A 19,310-nucleotide genomic window follows, 5' to 3' on the forward strand; every position below is an offset into this window, starting at 1 on the left:
TAGAAAGGTGAACAGGGGGAAAGAAAGAAAACATTTATAAAGGAACATCATTTAGACCGTGCCATACCGGCCTCGCTCCGCGCCAAGCAAAGCCTGCCCCTCCTGCGATCGCGAAAGATCTCTCGACTCCCGCTCTGGTGAAGTGGACGGAATCCAGCCACGCATCCAACCACGAACGCGTTTCCAGCTGCTCCGGCCACGCTTCTGGTCACCTTCCTCAGTACTGATGAAGCTCTCGTCGTCCTCGGCATCCGGGCCATCGCCGTACATGAGGAATTGAACACCCATGAACCCATCCAGCCCAAGGACACCGAACGCACCAAGGAAGAACGGGAGCGAACGTCCGATCCATTCCCAGCGGTCATTGCCGTGATTATCGGCCCAACCGCCGCCGCCGTACGGCGCGAAATCCGACCAGGCGTTCGGGTTGGTGAGAAGGGAGGTGGAGTAGAACAAGTTTCCGCAGAAGGCGGCCATGAAGAGCAAAGGGGAGAGACCTTCTGTACTCTTGCGCTGGTAGTTCTTGTATAGCTGAGGAGGGCGCGAACCGAGGTAGAGGATTGTTGACATCCAGGAGATGATACGGCCAACAATCTCGAGGATTTTCTCGCTGGGCGCGTGAGAGATAGGCGGGTGGGGCGCTTCAGTGGGAGCGGCGTTGGCAACCATAGCGCAAAGAAGCGAGGCGATCAGCATTGTCCGCGGCAGTACGAAAGGTGCACTCTGAGCACTGCTGCCCACTCGTACGGAGCGGCGTGAGGAGCTCAGTTTCTCGTTTGAGTAGGAGGCTGTCTGGTCGGTCGAGCTGAGGGTTGAACCGGTCTGGATACCCATATCCTTTGCTTCGGAAGCCTTGGTGTTCATGTTGACTGCTGCTGGTGTGCGGTGGCTTCCTTCGTGGCCAGGAGGAGATACACCTTGAATGATCTCTCGACCATCTGAGTCGAAGGGGTGCAATAGCTCGTCATAGTCTCCATTTCGACGAGCTTTCAAGTGGGTGTACCAAAAGAACTGGAATACCAAGGTGATGTCAACCAGGACATAGTAGCCTGCTACCACGACCTGCCATCCCGCCTGCCGTGTGAAGAGTGCTCCAACCAGGTTGCTTGCATCCCCTAAACACCAGATCACCAGGAAGAATATGGATAGGCCCGAAGTTGACTGCAGCTGGAAGTTCTTGAATATTTGGGGCAGTTGGGCGAAGAGCCAGGAGACAATGCTGAGGGTTCCGAGAACGGAGGAGATCGCCGCTAGAGGTGTGGGGATGCAGATGTGGAGATGCGAGGAGACGGCGGTCAGGAAGGGCGAAGTCGGTTCACAGTGGTCGGGCAGTGACGCAGAAAGGAGGCTGTGTAATAATGGAGGAGACATGGTCTATGTATGTGTATGTCTAATGTCGAGCTGTATCGTGCTGATGTGATGTGCACAGTGTGTGCACAGGGCGGATACGGGGTGAAAGCGATAGGCGATAAGCAATCCGGGGTAGTAGGGAGAGTAGGTGAAGGAGGAAGAGGAGGAAGTATAGTCTAAATCTAAGAGTAAACAAAGCCAAGAAGTAATAAAAGGAAGAGAAAGGAGGAACCGGTCACACTGAAGTGTCACGAGAGCTCCCTTATCTCGGGGCTGATCGGATGACTCATGATAAGGGTCCGGGGTCCTATCAGGCGTGGGGAAGTATGTGAATCATGTAAATCGCCCCATTTAGTAACATTACTTGAATACCTAATAGATGAATGTAACATTGAAGGCTTTATATCTGTACGTCATCATTTCTGGCAGATATGAAAGGGTTGAATTAGAATAGTATAAATGGATCGGATAAGGAATTTGCTGCCTCAATTAGGGATGTCAACCTTGAAGCATTTGTTTAGTCTGCAAAGAGATGTCAACCCAAGAGTCCTAAGTATATGTGTGACTACTAGTGATGGCTTAACAGGTGATATAACAACATGGAACTTAGAAGCCAAAAGGTGGTCATACGGTACCCTTTGGCAACTTTTTCATGGCTGTACTCAATCAAACAGTCAATATGTAACTTAGGCTTATAGTGCCCTACTGTTGCTTTGGATATCATAGACAGTGCTGGGGTGACTTCACTCAAGATATGAATATCGCATAGAAACTCGATTAGCTAAAGATTTATATCGTGGTCATAACGTCGTAAAACTCCACATATCAAGATACAAAGAAACTAGCAAATACAAAGACAAAAAGGAAAGTAACAAGAAACAGCAGAAAAATGAGCTCATTGTAAACCAATATCAAGCCCGTCAAGCATCACAAAGCACAACTCATATCCAGACCCGAGGACTGAATTGCATGACCAAAGAGAAACAAAAACCATCGAGACGAAAACCACTTCACCACTCAATACTCATCCTCACCCCGATGTCTCGAGTGACTACCATGATGAGAACGAGAATGAGAATGATGCGAATGTCCACTATGCCCACTATGATCACTATTCCTCGAATGACTCCGATGATGATGATGGTGATGATGATGACCATGTCGTCCATGCCGATGCTCAGAGTCATCATCCCGATCATGTTTCTTATGATCCTTCACCTTATCCTCAAGAAAATTCCCCAGAATCGCACCGCCAATAGCACCAAGCAAGCCATGATCCTTCTTACGACCAAAGTAATATCCAGCCGCACCACCAGCCAGCGAACTCCCCAGACCACGATCAGTCTCTCTGTCCGAGCCCACATGCTCATTGTCAGAGCGCTGTTCTCTCATCTTGTCGCGGCGTGTATCATGGTCTGATACATAGACTGCGGGCGGGTGAGGGCTTGCAGAGGGTGTGTAGCGTGGCTGCTCGGCCGGGTGGTCGTTGCTTGTTTCAAGTCAGCATTGAGACATGTATGGATTTATTTTGTCTTATGTTGGTGTTGGTACTTACTAGTATCCCAAGTTCTCGCCGCTGCGAGCATACGGGTTCGCTGGAGCACCGGGAGCAAGGTAGTTGGGCTGACCGGTAGAAGCGTGACTTCTTGGCGCAGAAGGTTCTGCAGCGAGGTTGTACGGGTTGGACTGTGGGGGATAGACATGGCCCTGGTCTTGCATTGGCTGTGGTTCTGCGGTTCCGTATGACTGTTGGTATGGATTTGCATTGTATTGAGATTGATCCTCTGGAGGATAGTAGCTTACGCCGCCCGGGGCGGGCGTGGAGTATGAACTGTATGGGTTGTATGGATCTGCCATGGTTAAAAGGTGAGGTTGGAGTTGTTGGAGAAGGAAATGGATTATATGTCAGACTGTCTGATGACTAGAGGGGTTATACATCATGGCGCGGCTGACCTGCCCGCACGACCCTCTGGAATGCGCTTGCCCTCCAATGACTTGTCTTTGTCTTAATGTTTATTTTATTCTACGAAGGATTGAGATTGGATACGTCATCTTAACAACTGCAGATGACAGAATGAAATGAAGCAGAGAACTAAACACGGATGAGTCGGGGGTATTCCGGTGAAATGAAAAAGATGGAAAACATGTAAACAGGGCTGGCCATGAGGACATTCAGAATCACATCGCTCAACCGAGACGATGGAAAATGCAGAAACTTGCGCCAAGTGGATGGCAAGGTAAACGAAAAGAAAAGGTGAAGAGAAGGGCCGGCCAAAAGTGATGCGCACAGCACATTCAAAAGCCTCCTGGCAGTGCCGCCAAATCTGCGACCCTGGAAATCTATCAACAGAAGTGATGAAACATATACACCCAACTAGGTTGGGTTGTGCATGCTTCGCGCTGAGGCAGAGCTACTGGTGCGTTGTGACATCCAGCTCACAAGCATCTCATCAAGCTGGTTGTTCATTTCCTTAAGTCGCTTGCTTTCCTCCTTGAAGAGACGGCCAGTAATGGGGTGGTCGGGACCAGCAGGAGGAACATTTGATTTGTCATGGACAATGATAAACAAGTCGCGAATGTCATTTTCTTCGTCCATGTACGATCGTAGACTGGAGTCGCTCCAGGTAGGTGTGTCCACGGAAAGAGTGTCCATAGATCCAGGAGTAGCGGTGCTACCCTTGTGGTAATTGGTATCAACTCCGGGCGAGGACGGCGGTGATGGCGGTGAAAGAGAACGCACTCCTTGCGGTGAGGCGTCCAGGGTCAAGCCTGGGGCGCCAACAGGGATGTATCCCTCCACAGGAGAAATGTTGACGGGGGACTCGGTCCCATGATCTCTAGACGCAAACTTAGGAGTGAACTTCTGAGGTGGCGATGTGAGAGAGGTTGATTCGGTTGCGCGAGAAGATTCGCTGTGACCTCTCCATTGCACTTCACTAGACGTGCGTTCAATAGGCGAAGCCAAGACGTTCCTGGATTCAACGGGAGTGGCAAAGGGATCCCTAGAAAGACTGTGTTGGCTGACAGGAGATGACAGTACAATGTCGCACTCTTCGAAGGCTTCCTCTTCCTGCGATGTCACCTTTCGGATAGTCTTGTCGCCACTCTGTTTGGTCTCATGCTTGGAATATTCGGACATTGCAGGGTCCAGCTCCGTGTCAACCTTCGTGATCCCTGGATGTTGCTTCTGTATCTTTTTGTTCGTGTCCTTCTGGGATTGAGGTTGATGTTTGATGGGTCGTTGTTCGGGTGACAAGGACTTTGATGAAATGGACTCCATCGAGGTCTTTGATTGGGGCGATGTGCACGCGTCTGCGGAAGATTTCTCTCCCTCGTCGACTTCATCTTTGCTCTTTTTCCGCTTGAATAGTCCGCTGAGCATTCCAGGTTTTTTATCCTTTCGCTTCTTGTCCTCCTTGAGTTTGTCCTGTGAGTTGGATCCCTTTTCAATGGACTCGAAACTTCCACGAGGCTTTACCAGAGTTAGCATGCTGGTTTTTGGTCATTTCGTGAAAACCTACCTCTTTCCACTCGGCCAAGCCACCGCCGCCGCCGCCGGATTCATCGCGCAGCAAGTTGGGGGTGAGAGAAATCTTCTTGGGCTCGGCTGTGTCGTCTTTGAAGAACGAGTCGGTGTTTCGTACAGTGCCATTTCTGGATCTACTGACAGTGGGTTCTGTTTTGCAAAGTGAGTTTCAAATACCGCCTGAGAACAATAGAGAGCGTTCTAACCTTCCGATTCAAAGAATTCTTCACTTGATGGGCGTCGGTCAGAGCTTGAACGCTGTGATTCAGATCTGTCTTGCGAGCCCTGGATATCGGCATGTTCTGCGGTCTTCTCTTTCTGTCCCTTGGGGCGGAGTGGTTCGACGACAATATCTTCGCTCTGATCTTGCGCATCTTCCTCTTCTCCGTCGAGGGTCTCATCGTCGTTGAAAAAGTCGCCATGTTCGGAGTCTTCGTCGCTGGAATATTCAACATCCGATGCTTCAATGTATGTAGGAGGTGCGAAATTGACATTCTTTGCGTTCCGGCGGCGCATGGCCTTCTTCAAAGGATTCTTCGACTTCTCGTTGTTATCGCCCAACATGGTCGCAGAAAGCTATTAAAATTAGAAGCGGCTTCGAAAACACTCTAATGGCAGCACATACATCCACGTTTCTGTGTTTATTCAATCTGGCCAGTCTTTCGGTTGGCGTTTCGATGTGCTCCGCAGGGAGGTATCCTGTTCGAGTCAATAAAAGCCACATGAAACCGATGAATACAACATACCGATGCTCCCATCCTTCACCACGCGAACCAGCCACCAATAGCTGTTGCTATCATCAAGAAGAACCATGGTATCGCCCTTGGCAGCATTTGCTTGTCCGTCGACAGTAGCGACGAAGTTGTGGAGCGCATAGACGAATTCGAAATCGATATCCTCTGCACATCGTCAGCAATGGTCTTCTCAAGAGTCACCGAGATTCCGCACCATCATCAATACTGGGAGAGCTGGATATTTTGTCCATCAAATCGTCGTCCATCAGATCATCACTTTCGCCGTCTGCCAGATCACCGTCTTCGTGGTCGTAGTGGTCTCCGTCCTCATCTTCGTCGTCATCGGGCTCGCGATATACGTCCTTTCCATTGCGGTATTCATTGTTCTTGTCGGGACCACCCTTTATTTCCGACTTCGAATCTTGATCCGCTTGACGGATGGCGAGTTCTTGATGGGGTGCAGGCCGGCCGCTCCCAAGAGGCTCTGGATGTTCGGGTTGTTTAGAGTGATCTTGTGCAGAGGGCGTATCGTGGTCTTGGAGATCCAAGGTATCTAAGAGACATAGCGGTCAGTACTCGACTACGGAACCTGGCTTCGCGACAGACGCATAAAACATACCAGCTCGGATTATCTGGGGTCTCGTCATGTTGCCGCTTAAAACGAGTGTGTTATCGAGGACAATTGAAGTGAAACAAGTCGTGAGTGCAAGGAGTGACTAGCGGTCGAGAAGTATGGAAGTGAAAGAGAAGCGCCGGACAAACAAGGTGCGCCAGTCTCCGGAATTCCTGAATTTCGGAGCGGCACGAGTACCAGGCGGTCAACTATCGGTCGGGGTCACCAAATAGACGTTGAATTGACCCGAAGGAGAGACAGCACCCTTGGAGAATAGTGGGGGCTGGTCTGCGCTGCACGTCCTCAGCACAGGCGGGCGACACGAGGTGGACGCAAAGAAAAAGAATTACTGCCAGAGTGACATCAAGAATGAGACAACAACAAATGAACAAAGAGGTGTGGACGTCGAGTCTGAATAGGGTCTCCTTTCACGTCCCCAGTAACCAAAAGGAGGTGCTTCCAAACAAGCGCCCCTTGCGCGCGGCTAATCATGGCTCTGTGACCCCTGAAACTGTCCCATTTGGGAATTTAGGGCTTAGGGCCACAGTATCAGATGAGGTCAGCTGATCTCGGGACTCCCGGGTGGAACCGTTAAGCTCATTCGCTGCGTCATCATACAACCCGACTTTTCCCAGTCCCCTCCCCAGGTACTTTACCAATACCTCACTTTTGATTCCCTCTGCTATACCTTTATTTGTACCCACTTTGAATCACTTCGACCTTTTTCTTCACATTTGATCTTACAAACTCTTCATTTCTACCTCTACTGATAGTATCAACCGTTTTGTCCCCACTTCCGACGCTATCACCCCCGCAATATTCGTTTCAAGAAACACACAGCACCGCAGAGGGTTGTATAACCCTACTGCAAGCCTGTTCAGTGCTCACAACAACCGACATAGCCTTCTCCGTGCCCTGTTAGGGCATGGCGCACACTGAGAGGAACGGACTTGCGCATGGATTGGCAGGCTTGAGGATTGAAACTTCATTTCATCGAAACAACCCCCGATGGGGGAATGAAGATGGGAGGAGAGCGACAGAAGAGGGCGATGGTATCGAGAGCGACCACATCAATGAATCTCATGATTACAACGCGCGTCGCCGCGATACTGATGAAGACCACAGTGTGTTAAGTGATCTCCACTCAGCGACCCCTCCCATTTCTGTCCCTCGCCCAGACGAGCAACCAACGGACAACGATGAAAACTTCCCACACAAGCCCGACGATATCGAAGGCTCTCCACTCGATAGCTATTTGCAATCCCGTCGACCTTCTATCAGTTTCAACCCGAAGGTCTCTGTGGACTCGGGTAATCAGATCCCTCTGGAGGAGCCACTTTCGACTGGCGATGTGAAGGACCGACCACCGCAACGATTCGAGTCTCGCAGCTCAGGACTCAGAAATGCTCTTTCCCAGGATGACGAGTCCATCGATTCGCAGCACGACTCTATGAGGAGTACCAAACGATCCCAGGATCGGGGCTTCCCGACCGGACAATCCCGACCGCGGCCCTTTGTGAAAGCCGAAGATGCTTCAGCCGCGGGAACAGAGCTGGATCATCCGACATCACTTACGTCGCAATCAACAGTCTCTCCGACTACGAGCGAGCTGCGAACACCGCCCGATGATTCCAACTCCACGATGCTGTCGCCGTTTTGCATGACATCGCCAAATCAATCTTTCCCATCGCCAGAGGATCGCAGCTCCTGGTCCGGGAGCATCATGACCCCTTTCGGAAGTAAGCCTCGCAATTCTGCTCTCGACCGCAGTAGCAGTCTTCGCAACTCTACGCGGCACAGTTCACGACGATCCACTGCCTCCAGTGGGAAATCACCCGCCAGCATGTTTCTTTCCATGTGGAGCAACCATGAAGAGCCTGCTCCACAGCCCGATGACGAGGGGCAAATGGTTGGAACAGACTATGTCCTTGGAAAGCAAATCGGGTTTGGAGGTTTCAGCACCGTGAAAGAGGCCTATAAGGTTGAAGAGCACGGTGAAACCAAACGACTTGCAGTCAAGATTGTAAAAAAACACATTACAGACCGGAGCGAAAAGGAAAACGATGAAGTACAGGCAGAGTTTGACCACGAAGTGCGAGTCTGGCGGTATCTAAACCACCGGCATATTCTTACGCTCGATGCCGTGTACGAAACAGAATACGCCACGTTTTGCTTCACCAAGTTTGCTATTGGTGGTACTCTTTTCGACCTTGTGCGTCAAAACCGATCAGGTCTTGACACACATCTTGCAAAGAAATACACCTACCAGTTAGCCAGTGCTATTCGCTACCTCCACAACGATGCCCACGTTGTTCATCGAGACATCAAGCTTGAGAACTGCTTGCTCGATCCCATCGAAGCTGCAGACGGCACAACCTCTTCGACCTTGATACTCTGCGATTTCGGGATGGCAGAATGGATGTCCATCGACGATGGCGGCGACTCCCCGGATCCCTACGACGACGCAGCTGACCGTCCCCCGCCCAAACAAATCGGTCCCGCGGGTTCCAGTACCAGTGTCGCAGGCAGCTTGGAATATGCATCTCCCGAACTACTCCTATCAGAAGACGGCGTGATCCACCCTTCAGTCGACATCTGGGCATTCGGTGTCATCGTCTTCACTGTAGTGGTTGGTTCACGTCCCTTCCAAGATGCATTCGCACCTCGCATCCAAGCAAATATTCTCAGCGGCACCTGGAACCAAGATGCAGTTTTGGGTGAGGTTACAGATCCGGCTCTTCGCAAGGGTCGCCAGGATGCTCTCGACCTGATCCGAGGCTGTCTCGAAATGGACATGAACAAGCGCTGGACCGTTAGTGACATCATGTCATGCGCTTGGCTACGTGAAATCGCCGAGACTGAACCCTCCGACGCCGTGTGGAAACTATGAACGTCTCTAGTTTCTATTACTCTATACCAAATATCCCTCTATTCCATCCCTCCACGTCCCATACGCTTCAACAAACTGGGAGTGTCTTTCATCTACATCAATCCCGATATAAATAAGGTGATGGCTCTCTTTCCGGCGCCCCATGGTTTACAAGCGCTGTTATTGAGAGTTTCTCGGCCATTTATGATACCCATTCGTTTCTTCTTCTTCAGACTGTCAGCATTTGCCGTTATTAACGATCTACTCTCGATATCCATTTTCACAGCGCGTTCTTCGTTTTGGGTTCCTTTTTTTTTTTTTTTTTTTTTTTTTGCTTTTTCTATCTCGGGTTAGGTATTGGGTAAGGCATCACGAGACGGATGATTATGATTTTTACATGCGGGATGGCAGCATGGCGTTTCTTTCTTTTTTTTTTCTGTCCAATTTTTTATTTTTCTTTTATGTGCTGTACTTTTACACGTGCGGGTTCTGTTCTCGCGTTTTACCGCTGGATTTATGTGTTCATTCGATCTGTGAGATATCTGCTTGGGTGGCTGGTCCGTCCTGCTCATAGGAAAGAATGATATGGCTATGCTCGTGCAATCTATACTTTGCATGAATAATTTAGGGCTGCTATATAAATATTGAGTCTCTCTAGGCTAGTAGCCCTACCAGGTAAAGAAATAAATGGAAAGGCTAAATTTCTAAATTGCATAGCCAAACATATCCGACAGCTATTGATACATATACAAAAATGGGTGTACTCAAAACAAATGCAACATGCACAGTAGACACAATAGGGGGACAAAGACCAAAAGAACCCTATCAAACCATCTACCAGAGTCTGTTCTCCGGCAAAACCTTCTTCTTCGTAACACCAGCAGCAGATTTCCTCTCCTCAGAAGAACGGAAGAACAAACTAGGACCCTCTGAGCCCTTAAGCAAATGACTCAAATAACCGCGGTGGGCAGGGTCACGATAGTACTCAATATCCCGACGTTTAGTCGGGTCAGGAAGTCGATACTTGCCAGTAGCAACCTCCAAAACATCAACATCAACAGCCTGAGCTCCCTCTCCAGAAGCCTGAGCAGTCTCGGAAGGCTGCGCAGCGCGATAAGCCGCCGCAGCAGCCTCCAACAACCCCGGTGATCCAGACTTCAAATCCCACTGCTCAGAAATAAACGAATGCGTCTCACCAGCCAGAATGCGTCGAATAGAAGAAGCAGTGTAGTAGCGCGTAGTGACAGAACCGCCAAGAGCCTCGATGGCATTGATAGCGGAGGCGGAAGCGCGCGAGGCGACAATGTGAATGGGTTGTTTTAGAGAGTCGCCGCCATCGCCTAGGATTTTGACACCGTCGATTGGGCGGTTAATGCAGCCAGAGCTGTGGAGTTCTTTTACGGTGATTGGGAGGGATGGGTTTAGGCGGCCTTGGTCGATCCAGGATTGGATGCGGTCTAGGTTGACTGTTGCCATGTCGACGGAAAAGCTGGAGGAATGCGATTATATTAGAGGCTGTTGATATGGGTGGTTAGGGGTTTGGGAAGAGTTGTGTAGGACTTACATGTTGACACCACCACGCTCACCGTGAACGATGATATCCTTCGTCTGACCACCATTGAAGCGAGCGGGGACTTTGCCGTGCTGGCCTTGGCCCTTGTGACCGCGACCGGAGGTCTTGCCCTTGCCTGAGGATGGACCGCGACCTCTCCGGATGCGCTTGTTGTAAGCGGAGGGATTGTCGGAGAGAGAGGCTAGGATTGAGGCATTGCGGGATTGCGGGAGGAGGAAGGCTAGCGGGGAGGATTGTTGGAGGATAGGCCTGGCGGCAAATTGCTGTAGCTGCGATGGCAGCGCCATCAGTCGGGGCATGGTGTGACGATGGTTCTTGGTTGGGTTGGTTTAGGGACGGAGTTTCAAGATTCTCTGTTCCGGTGGGTTATCTTTGTTCCGGTCCCGGGCCCTAACTCTACAGTTTTGATTTGACTTGGCTGTTCACTTAGGGAAACTCAGGAATTATTGGTCTTGATTGTTGGGTAAAGAGTTTATGCATAAATTTCATATGCGTTAATCTATTAGTGTGTTCAGGTTATTGAGTGGTGATATATTACCAACGATGACCATGTTTCTTACTCCATGATCTATACTTCACTACGAAAAAGGGAAAAGAAAGTACTGGGTTGTAAAATCTAGTGTCAGCTCTTAGCTCTGCAGGGGCACTAACTAGCAACTCCATGTATGCAAATGCAAGTAGCAAAAAACCGATAGTGCTCAAGAGGCACCTCCAGAGAATAAAAGAATAAACCAGGAATAACGCCGAATATACCAACCCCGACTGTAAGTATGTTCGGGGAGGCAAGCAAATCTAAAAAGAAACGCCCAAGAGATGCAAGGTAGAATCGTGACAAGCGAAAAGGCAAAAGGTGTGTACAGGAATAGATAGATAGAAAAGACAAGCAAGAGAAGGGGATAAAAAGATGTACAGCGAATGGGAGTTTTTGGTTGGCTTCTCGTCGAGGTCGTAACGCGGTGAAGTCGTAAACAAGGAGATGGGAGTTGTAAAATGAGTGAGGTGAGACTTCAACCAGAGTAACTGGTCGGCGGGTAAATAGGTTGGAGGTAAGGAGCCTGGCTCCACGCGTCGGGCTGGTTATAGGGCAAGAGGCCGGTCTTGCGGGAGGTATGACCCTTGCCGAGTGGCTGGTAGTGCATGTGGTCAAACGGCACACTGCGCTGCTGCTGAAGGGAGCTCGACGGAGGTGGAATCAACAGGGTGTGGACGGAGCGTACAGGCCGGTAAGGCGAGTTGCGGTTGGCGAGGAAGAATGACGGGGAGAGATGTGTCTGAGGGGTGTGGACGGAGTAGGCGGAAGCAGCCGGTGAAACTGCAGCAGAGGACACGCCGAATGGGCCCTGGTGGTGTCGGCCTAGGTCGGGAAGCGTAGGCGTGTACATGCCCGATGTCATCGAAGGCACGCTGAGGGGAGGCATCTGCTGCCAGTTCGTAGGCCGGTTGTAGATAGGAGGCATGATAGCGGGGAGTTGAGAAGCCGCATTAGGAGGAAGCGACTGAGGCATCGGATTGGAGGTGGGAAGATGAGGAAGCGGGAGACGAGATGAATTTCCGACCATTTGCGCCACCGGGGCAGAGGTTGGAGTCGGAACTGGAGGCAGAGTAGGCATCGCACTCATGGTCACCGGGACCGTCATACTAGGAGCCGAGGTGGCGGAGGACATTGCAAGCCGCTTAGTTGGGTGCAGTTCATCATCCTCATCGCGGCTGCGTTTCCGGGAGCTTCCCATCGCAGGCTGTGGCGGGAGGCTGTAAGGCAGTCCGTTGAGAGGCATATACCAGTTGGGTTGCGAGTGGGGGCGCAACGAGTCGGTGCCCGGAGGCGACGGTAACTTGGAGGATGGCGACTGCGACTGCATCCGGGGCGGCGAGATTTGGAGCATAGGTGCCGATTCGGTAGGCAACATTGACGCTTGGTTGAAGTATTCACCGAACAAACCTAGCTTGGTGTGCCACCGGGCCCATGCAGCCTCCGAGGAGAATAGGTCGTAGCGGATGTTGCTGAGGAACTCGACCTCCATGATGTGAATCTCATGCACAGCAATCCCCGACACTTCAGCCCACGTCTTGTTGGTGTAGGTGTTGTCGTCCAGAACTAAGCTGAGTCAGCATTTCCAATCTCCGGGCGGTGAAGCGATAAGAACTCACATTTATTGCCGAGCATCAACGCAACCGTCATCAAGCGGAACTCGCTGCCTTTCTTGCCTTTGACCCCCGAGTTGAACTTCTTCAATCGGTAGATAAATAGCAGTGCCAGTAGAATGACATTTTGGCTAACTTGTGTAGTCGATAAAATTGTAGCCACCCATTTCTGAAATCCGGGAGTAGGCATCGCTTCGGCGACCAGGGAAGGCACAGGATGCTGGCGATCTTCGATGGCTTGCAATTTGGAGGTCTTTTCGAACCAGAATAGGCAGGTCATCTAGTGACGATTAGCATGATCTCGCGTGACAAATAAAACTTGTGAATGCTCACTTGAGCTGCAAACTCGGCCAGGTTTCCCTTGCTGTTGTTGATGGACGAGGGTATCCGGAGTTGCGATCCTGATGTATTCGACTTCTTTTGCGCCGTTGGCTCCGGGGCTTCCTTGGCCGGTGCGGAATGACTTTGCGGTTTCATAACGGCCATCATCGATGATGAGATAGAATCGAAAGGGCGATGACTGTAGAGGTGGGAAGGCATGCCGTTCGGCTTCCCATATGGAACTGATGGCATGGCATTGTAGGTGACCCCGGTCATGTCGCTGGGAGGTGTAGGTAGACCGTTCCGAAAAGGAACAGTCCAAAAGGCCGAGGTATCCAGGGCCTTGTCCTCAGTCAGGGGGAGAGTTGTAGAAGAGTGGAAGTCGGCAGTTGAAGACATAGGGAAAGAATGGAAGGTCGACACATGTGGTGTTTAATGGCGTTTTTTTTAGGAACCACGATCAAAGCAAATCAAAGGCGGAGAGGGCCGAGTTTTTAGTGACCCATGTTCCTATTCAGTGAGTAGTCACCCTCAATTGGAATGCAATCAAGGAGAAAAGGGTGTGAATATAGACCAGAGGGGCAGAGTGAATGATGTATATACAGTGACCACGATAGGCCTAAGGAAGATAAACCAGTAGAGATCCAAGCTCCACAAGGGAAAAATAATAATAAAAAAAATCAAAACGGAAGTGAAAAATAAAATAAATTGACGAAAATTATAGCAAGTCAAAGCATCATATCCAAGTCCCACCCGGAGAAAGCGAGAGCCAGAGAGTTTGACCCGGACGCAGGTCCAGGTTGATCCTCCTTTCGTTTGTCCGGTTTGGTCAATCTAGATTGTCTTGGAAAATAAAATGAAAATGAATTTAAAAAATGTAAGTGGGTGTGTGCCTAGAAAGGTAAGTGATGTTGACCCTAAAAAGCGAGGACTGTGTTCGGAACGACTAGTGAAAATAATATGGAAAAAAGTGAAAATCAGAATTCAAAGTGAAATGAAAGAAGTGAAGTTTCATAGGTTACCAAGAATTAAGGCCAGAGGTTTAGTACAGTAAATTACGCAAAAAACCGTGTTATGCGAGGTGGGAAGTGCAAGCATGTACGCCTCCGTCCTGCAAAGGAAAAAGGGCTAAAGGGGGGTGGGAAGAGAAAAGCAAAGGGTAAGGGCACCAATAATGGGAGAAAGAAGATCACTTGAGGCCCAGGCAGGGATAACCGCTAAGAATGGTGCATTCTTATGTAAGAAGGCAAACCGTGTCTGATATCGCCAATAAGAGGGAAGTATAGGGAATACCAGAATCCACCTCTTAACTCGAGTATTTCCCATGTCCCGTGTACGACCGGAATCCCATGGTTGAGTGCCCCCCGACTTCATTCGTCGAATTTGTTAGTTTTATTAGTCTCTATAAGCCGAGGAGGGCAGCATTGGCCCTGGTTTCACTCCCGACCCATCTAGACAGCCTTACACCTCACGTAAGGTGCTGGATCGGCATAGAATTGGCACACTCCCTCTACATTACTACTTAGACGCATGCAAAGGTATACTCTTGCAAACCTTCTCTAAGGATCATCGGACAGTCACTTCCACGCCACCAGTTCACGAAACCAGGCAACGGTTGTAACTCCCAGGCTAGTTCTCAAGCCCTTGGCGTTAACCCATAACCGGGCCAAGGTGAGCAGAAATTGGGAAAAAAGTGGCCTCCACTCTCGGGATTCTGAGCCACCGCCACGGTTTTTTCGTTTCCAGAACCCCAGATAGGTGGAGCAAAGAGAGGTTGCCAGGTCGGAGTTAACGCGGTGCGAGGACTCGTCACAGTCATACGGATCAAAGGCTTCTGAGTGGCCATATCTCTCTCCCTCTCTTTCTCGCACGTCCTCTGTGGGTCTAGAAAAGGAGTTCAATGGATCCCAATATTTCCTTGCCACGCCGGTTGCGGTACTCGCTTTCGCATTTTCCCAACCCCGACCGCTCCACACACGGCTTTCACCTGTCGCCTGTTGCGGGAGAGTCTGTTCACTCAGATTCCTGAAGAAATTGCACTGTAGCAAAAAATATTATACGAAATTTTCGGACCTTGGACGGCTTGGAAGGGTCTGGAATGAAGTATTTCCCCCTAATACCCGATCCTTTCTACCATTTGACTATTGGCGAGCGGAACACTCTCCCAGCAAGGAAAACACCCGACAAATCCCCACGTACTGTAGTCACGGGGCATCAAACATCCCCGTCCCGTTTAGCAGTACAAAGTTTCCGGTTTAAAAGCCCAAAGCCCCTCGGAGGGGGCTGGGAGAATCCAGCTGAAGCCGATCACTTCCATACATAAGTGGCAGCCTTTCCAACCGGGTTGTTCCGTCTGGACTATCACAAGGATGCTTTTGTGGCTATATTAATTACGCAGTACACCTTCATCATTACACAACGGGCGGGGCTTCGATTCCGCGCTGCGTCCGGCGTCAAGTTCCTCTTTTAAAACTTTTTTGATTATTGTAACCTATCTCATGCGTCAGGGAATAAAAAAACAAGGCAGCATTTTGTTACCCGGATATGAACGCCGTGTTCTGTCCCTCTTACCCAGCACGGCTCCTTGCATGTTCCCCCATCCTTGCGGATACATGTAGTAACCGAACACGGCTTGTGATGTAAACGGCATAAACAATAGTCTCACTCCTTATAACCGACCTGTGACTCTCTCTCTCCCTTGTTCAATCTATCCTTTCCTGCGCCTACATGTATGTCCCGGCGGCTGCTGCGGATTGTTGCTTCCGAGGCATCGGTTCAAAGACAATTAATGTTCTTCCTGGCGTCACTTGGTCCACTTCTGGAGAAATGGAGAAAACACCAGAGTCAGACTCAAGACTCAGACTCAGACTAGGATCGCCGGGTTGAACATGGATCCTAGTCCCAACAACCTAGGGGGTAAACCGACACTCCTCCGCTGATCAGGCCCTTTTCGCTTGTTGTGTGGATTATTACCACATTAATTTATCTGACGTAGAGAGCAACCCGTGCTTATACACACTACACGGGGTGGGACTGTTCGTGCGAGACTGCTTGGCACCGATCCATGGATATCTCTATACAATCTCAACTCTCAGGGGGTCTACGGAGTACGCCACCGACTATCTCTGAGCCTCGACCCTCAGTGTACAGTCTAGTAACAGCATCGCAAGGGCATATGCAGCTGCAACAACCAGGGCACGGAGCCTTGTGACAAAAACAGGTCATCTTGAGCCATCAGTTGATGCCTTTGAGGCTGATCGCAGATTCGAGACTGTGCTTCAGCCCCGCGCAGGGGCCAAAGGGAAAGGTCAAAGGGGGTGAGATGAGATGAATCCACTCCCCATCCACACCAACAGAGCACAAACTCCTGCTAGAACTAGATAACACCGAAATTAGCCTTTGCCCGGATTCGTGTCTGCATTCTGAAAGCGCCCCGAGAGCAACTTTGCACATCGAAATGCACCGTGTTTGCCTTCGACTTTGGCTTTCCCCCGCTTAGGGAACGGTGTAGAGGTTGCAATTACTATGCAGTAGTATACAGTTAGTATAGTATAGTGTGGGGTGATACCTATTACGTCGCCTGTCTCATGTCTCAGAGATTATCTCTCTTCTATTCTTATGAGTCTAGAGCGTGGAGCAATATTCGCCAATCAGACGGACTACATTGCTTTCCGGTGTCCGACTGCATAAAAAAGATTATTCTTCTGCCTTACGGATACAGAGTACAGTCGCTATACATTTTGTGGAGTCGCCAACGCGTACAGTATTTGACCCTTGACTTACATCCTCCCGTCTACATCCGGGAACCGCCACAGACTTTTTTGTCTTGGTGTTGGGTTTGAGGGAAAAAATAGAACCAAATCTGATCTCACTTTCCATTGATTTGATTTGATTACATTTGATGTGCTCCGTCCGTAACCTGTTTCAGCTACACATGTACAGTACAAACCGCGCTGTCCCGCCTATAGGAACCGCCTCTCATCCTCCCGCTAAATTCCAAGGCCTGGGGTGTCGCAATGCCAGGTACAGACCCGAGGCAAAGCTGGGCTTGTTTCCAACTAGGTGGTAGATGGTCCGGGGCCTCAACATCGGTCCAAAGGTTCAGAGGCCTCTCTGAGTTGGGCCACTTACCCAGACTAGGGTATTTTGTCTCTCTTTTTGCCCTGGTGGGGGCGGGTGAAATGTGAGATGTGAGATGGATGAATACTCCGTAACATGTACAAGGAATACATGTGGAATCGCAAGGCGAGGGGCGGATATGCGGCAATTCGAGTTCAAAGAACCTTCATTGTCGATCCATGGATGTGATCGTCATATGTCGGCCGTCATGGACATCTCATACTTCCCGATTTGAATTCCATTGAATTCCGTAAGACTCAGCCGACAAAGAATCGGGAATGATTCAATGACTCTGATTTGTTGACAATTTAATCCTAGTTTGATCCCACCACATCATCATTCACTGAAACCAAAACCAAATCTCGGTCCAAAAATATTCATGTGGCTGAATACGCCTGTTTTCCGTCCAAGTCCCCCGGGCGGAGCGCCATCCTTGACCATAGCCAGGGAACAAAGGCCAGTGGCGGGATCCTTTTGGCGTCACCGCCATCCTTTTCGTGTTCCGTCATCTTTCATTTCACTTTTTCGGCACTCGCGGGTTGGGGCAATTACTCTCTATACGATCGCTTTGGCTTTGTTCGAGCCGGGTTTGGGTATCCGAGGTGCTGAGTGGTGAGCCAATGCTATGTCTGAAACTTGAAACTGGGACTTTGGTGACCGGGGCTGTACTTGGATCAATACAAAACTAATTGTTTTAGATGGCCTCATTGGTTTGTTATTCTTTCGGTCTTGGTCTTGGTTGGATGTGCCCGGGTTACTTACTAACCAGGATAAGCTCTGGTTCTGATTCAGCTTCTGGGTCTAGTTCTGGTGCTTGGTTCTGGTTCCGGTTCTGATACTTTGTTTGTCTAGATCTACATATCCAGACCTAATTCCCGACCAAAGGGATTCATCCACGAAACGCTTTCAACCGTTGTCGCACATCGCACCAAGGACCAGGACCAGATGCCCTTGGATGAAAGTTATCAGTTGCATACCGGCCCCGCTTTCTAGTCAGTGGCTAGAAATGCCTCGGAATGCGAGGGGCCTGATTGACGATTGACGGTTGACGTTGGTCCGGTGCATTCTCATTCTCATTCGCTTCACTTTCAGACGTGCATGTCCATTTACACGTGGAGTCTGAATTTCTCAACTTGCCCGACGGCCAATGAGTATTTTCAATTGGGCGTGGAAAAGAACTTCCGATGTGAAGTTGCTTCCTGCTGACTCGAGACAAATCGAGCGGCTCGGCCTGTCTTCACGGGTACTGGCATGTAAGTCGGGTTTGATATGATCGTGCTCGTTCTCGTGCAGGAGAGCTCTTCAAGGCTCACCCTGGGCCATTGCAATCCAAGCTTGTTGGAGCCTCACATTTCCGACCGATGATCGACATCAAGAATCAACAGTCCACAGTCACTCCTGCTTCTGGTGTACATGCATACTCAAACTGGAACAGAACATGGCCTTGGGTTGAATGGAGGCTCTCCGGCAACCAATCCAAACATCAAACGCCTATGACATTCAAATATGCACGCCTAGTGCATATCACTAACCCTCCAGCCAACGTAGCCAAAACAAGTCAGAATCAATATACAGTCGCAGGGCAGATTGCCAACACACTCACACAGCTATACCCCAGAAAACTGTGCGGATACACAGCTCCAAAAGTCGCGGCAATATTCCGGCATTACGATCCGGCCTCCTGGCTACAGATATACACAATGGAAACACGCATGCTCAGATCCAAATCACTGTATCCTATGAACTGCCCGCATCCTATGCCTATAAAGGACAGTACTGTAGAGCGGATGTTCGTATAAGTCCCCCGTCGCACAAGCAAACGCATCCACCCTAGGCACAGTCATCTCCAACATGAGCGAGCATAAGCACAAGCATAAGCGATGCCAAACTCAAGCACACACAGTAAAACGCAAAACAAGGACTTGGAATGCCGAAACAAGGATCCCCCACCTGCACCGGGATACTGTATGCACAATGTAGAATATAGACTAGACTGCAGCCGAGCCCCAAAGATGTGATATGTGATATCTTGTCCGACACGGAGTCGCCGACAAACTTGTACG

At 50.0% G+C, this 19,310-nt stretch overlaps 6 protein-coding genes across 6 annotated transcripts; 1 reads left to right on the top strand and 5 right to left on the bottom strand.

The window, feature by feature from the left end:
- Positions 1-51: 51 nt before the first annotated feature.
- Positions 52-1,371, bottom strand: N7446_012958 (PQ-loop repeat-containing protein; the record flags this gene model as incomplete). The annotated part of the gene is made up of 1 exon (XM_058521700.1): positions 52-1,371. The coding sequence occupies one exon, from the start codon at positions 1,369-1,371 to the stop codon at positions 52-54; it is 1,320 nt and encodes a 439-aa protein (XP_058365177.1).
- Positions 1,372-1,703: 332 nt separating this feature from the next.
- N7446_012959 (uncharacterized protein) lies at positions 1,704-3,207 on the bottom strand (the record flags this gene model as incomplete). The annotated part of the gene is made up of 2 exons (XM_058521701.1): positions 1,704-2,839; positions 2,906-3,207. 2 exons carry the CDS (start codon positions 3,205-3,207, stop codon positions 2,368-2,370), a joined length of 774 nt encoding a protein of 257 aa, XP_058365178.1. The 3' UTR covers positions 1,704-2,367.
- A 517-nt stretch (positions 3,208-3,724) lies between these two features.
- On the bottom strand, positions 3,725-6,257 carry N7446_012960 (SH3 domain-containing protein; the record flags this gene model as incomplete). Its single annotated transcript, XM_058521702.1, has 7 exons — positions 3,725-4,822; positions 4,872-5,026; positions 5,083-5,452; positions 5,502-5,575; positions 5,623-5,775; positions 5,825-6,163; positions 6,230-6,257. The coding sequence occupies 7 exons, from the start codon at positions 6,255-6,257 to the stop codon at positions 3,725-3,727; spliced, it is 2,217 nt and encodes a 738-aa protein (XP_058365179.1).
- Positions 6,258-7,148: 891 nt separating this feature from the next.
- Positions 7,149-9,113, top strand: N7446_012961 (serine/threonine-protein kinase; the record flags this gene model as incomplete). Its single annotated transcript, XM_058521703.1, has 1 exon — positions 7,149-9,113. The coding sequence occupies one exon, from the start codon at positions 7,149-7,151 to the stop codon at positions 9,111-9,113; it is 1,965 nt and encodes a 654-aa protein (XP_058365180.1).
- An 813-nt stretch (positions 9,114-9,926) lies between these two features.
- N7446_012962 (mitochondrial 54S ribosomal protein uL15m) lies at positions 9,927-10,964 on the bottom strand (the record flags this gene model as incomplete). The annotated part of the gene is made up of 2 exons (XM_058521704.1): positions 9,927-10,581; positions 10,657-10,964. 2 exons carry the CDS (start codon positions 10,962-10,964, stop codon positions 9,927-9,929), a joined length of 963 nt encoding a protein of 320 aa, XP_058365181.1.
- Positions 10,965-11,672: 708 nt separating this feature from the next.
- Positions 11,673-13,527, bottom strand: N7446_012963 (uncharacterized protein; the record flags this gene model as incomplete). The annotated part of the gene is made up of 3 exons (XM_058521705.1): positions 11,673-12,760; positions 12,814-13,087; positions 13,141-13,527. The coding sequence occupies 3 exons, from the start codon at positions 13,525-13,527 to the stop codon at positions 11,673-11,675; spliced, it is 1,749 nt and encodes a 582-aa protein (XP_058365182.1).
- Positions 13,528-19,310: the final 5,783 nt, after the last annotated feature.

This window comes from Penicillium canescens, assembly GCF_028828765.1.
Source record: "Penicillium canescens strain IBT 15451 chromosome Unknown utg000011l_segment0_segment0, whole genome shotgun sequence".
Classification (NCBI taxonomy): domain Eukaryota; kingdom Fungi; phylum Ascomycota; class Eurotiomycetes; order Eurotiales; family Aspergillaceae; genus Penicillium; species Penicillium canescens.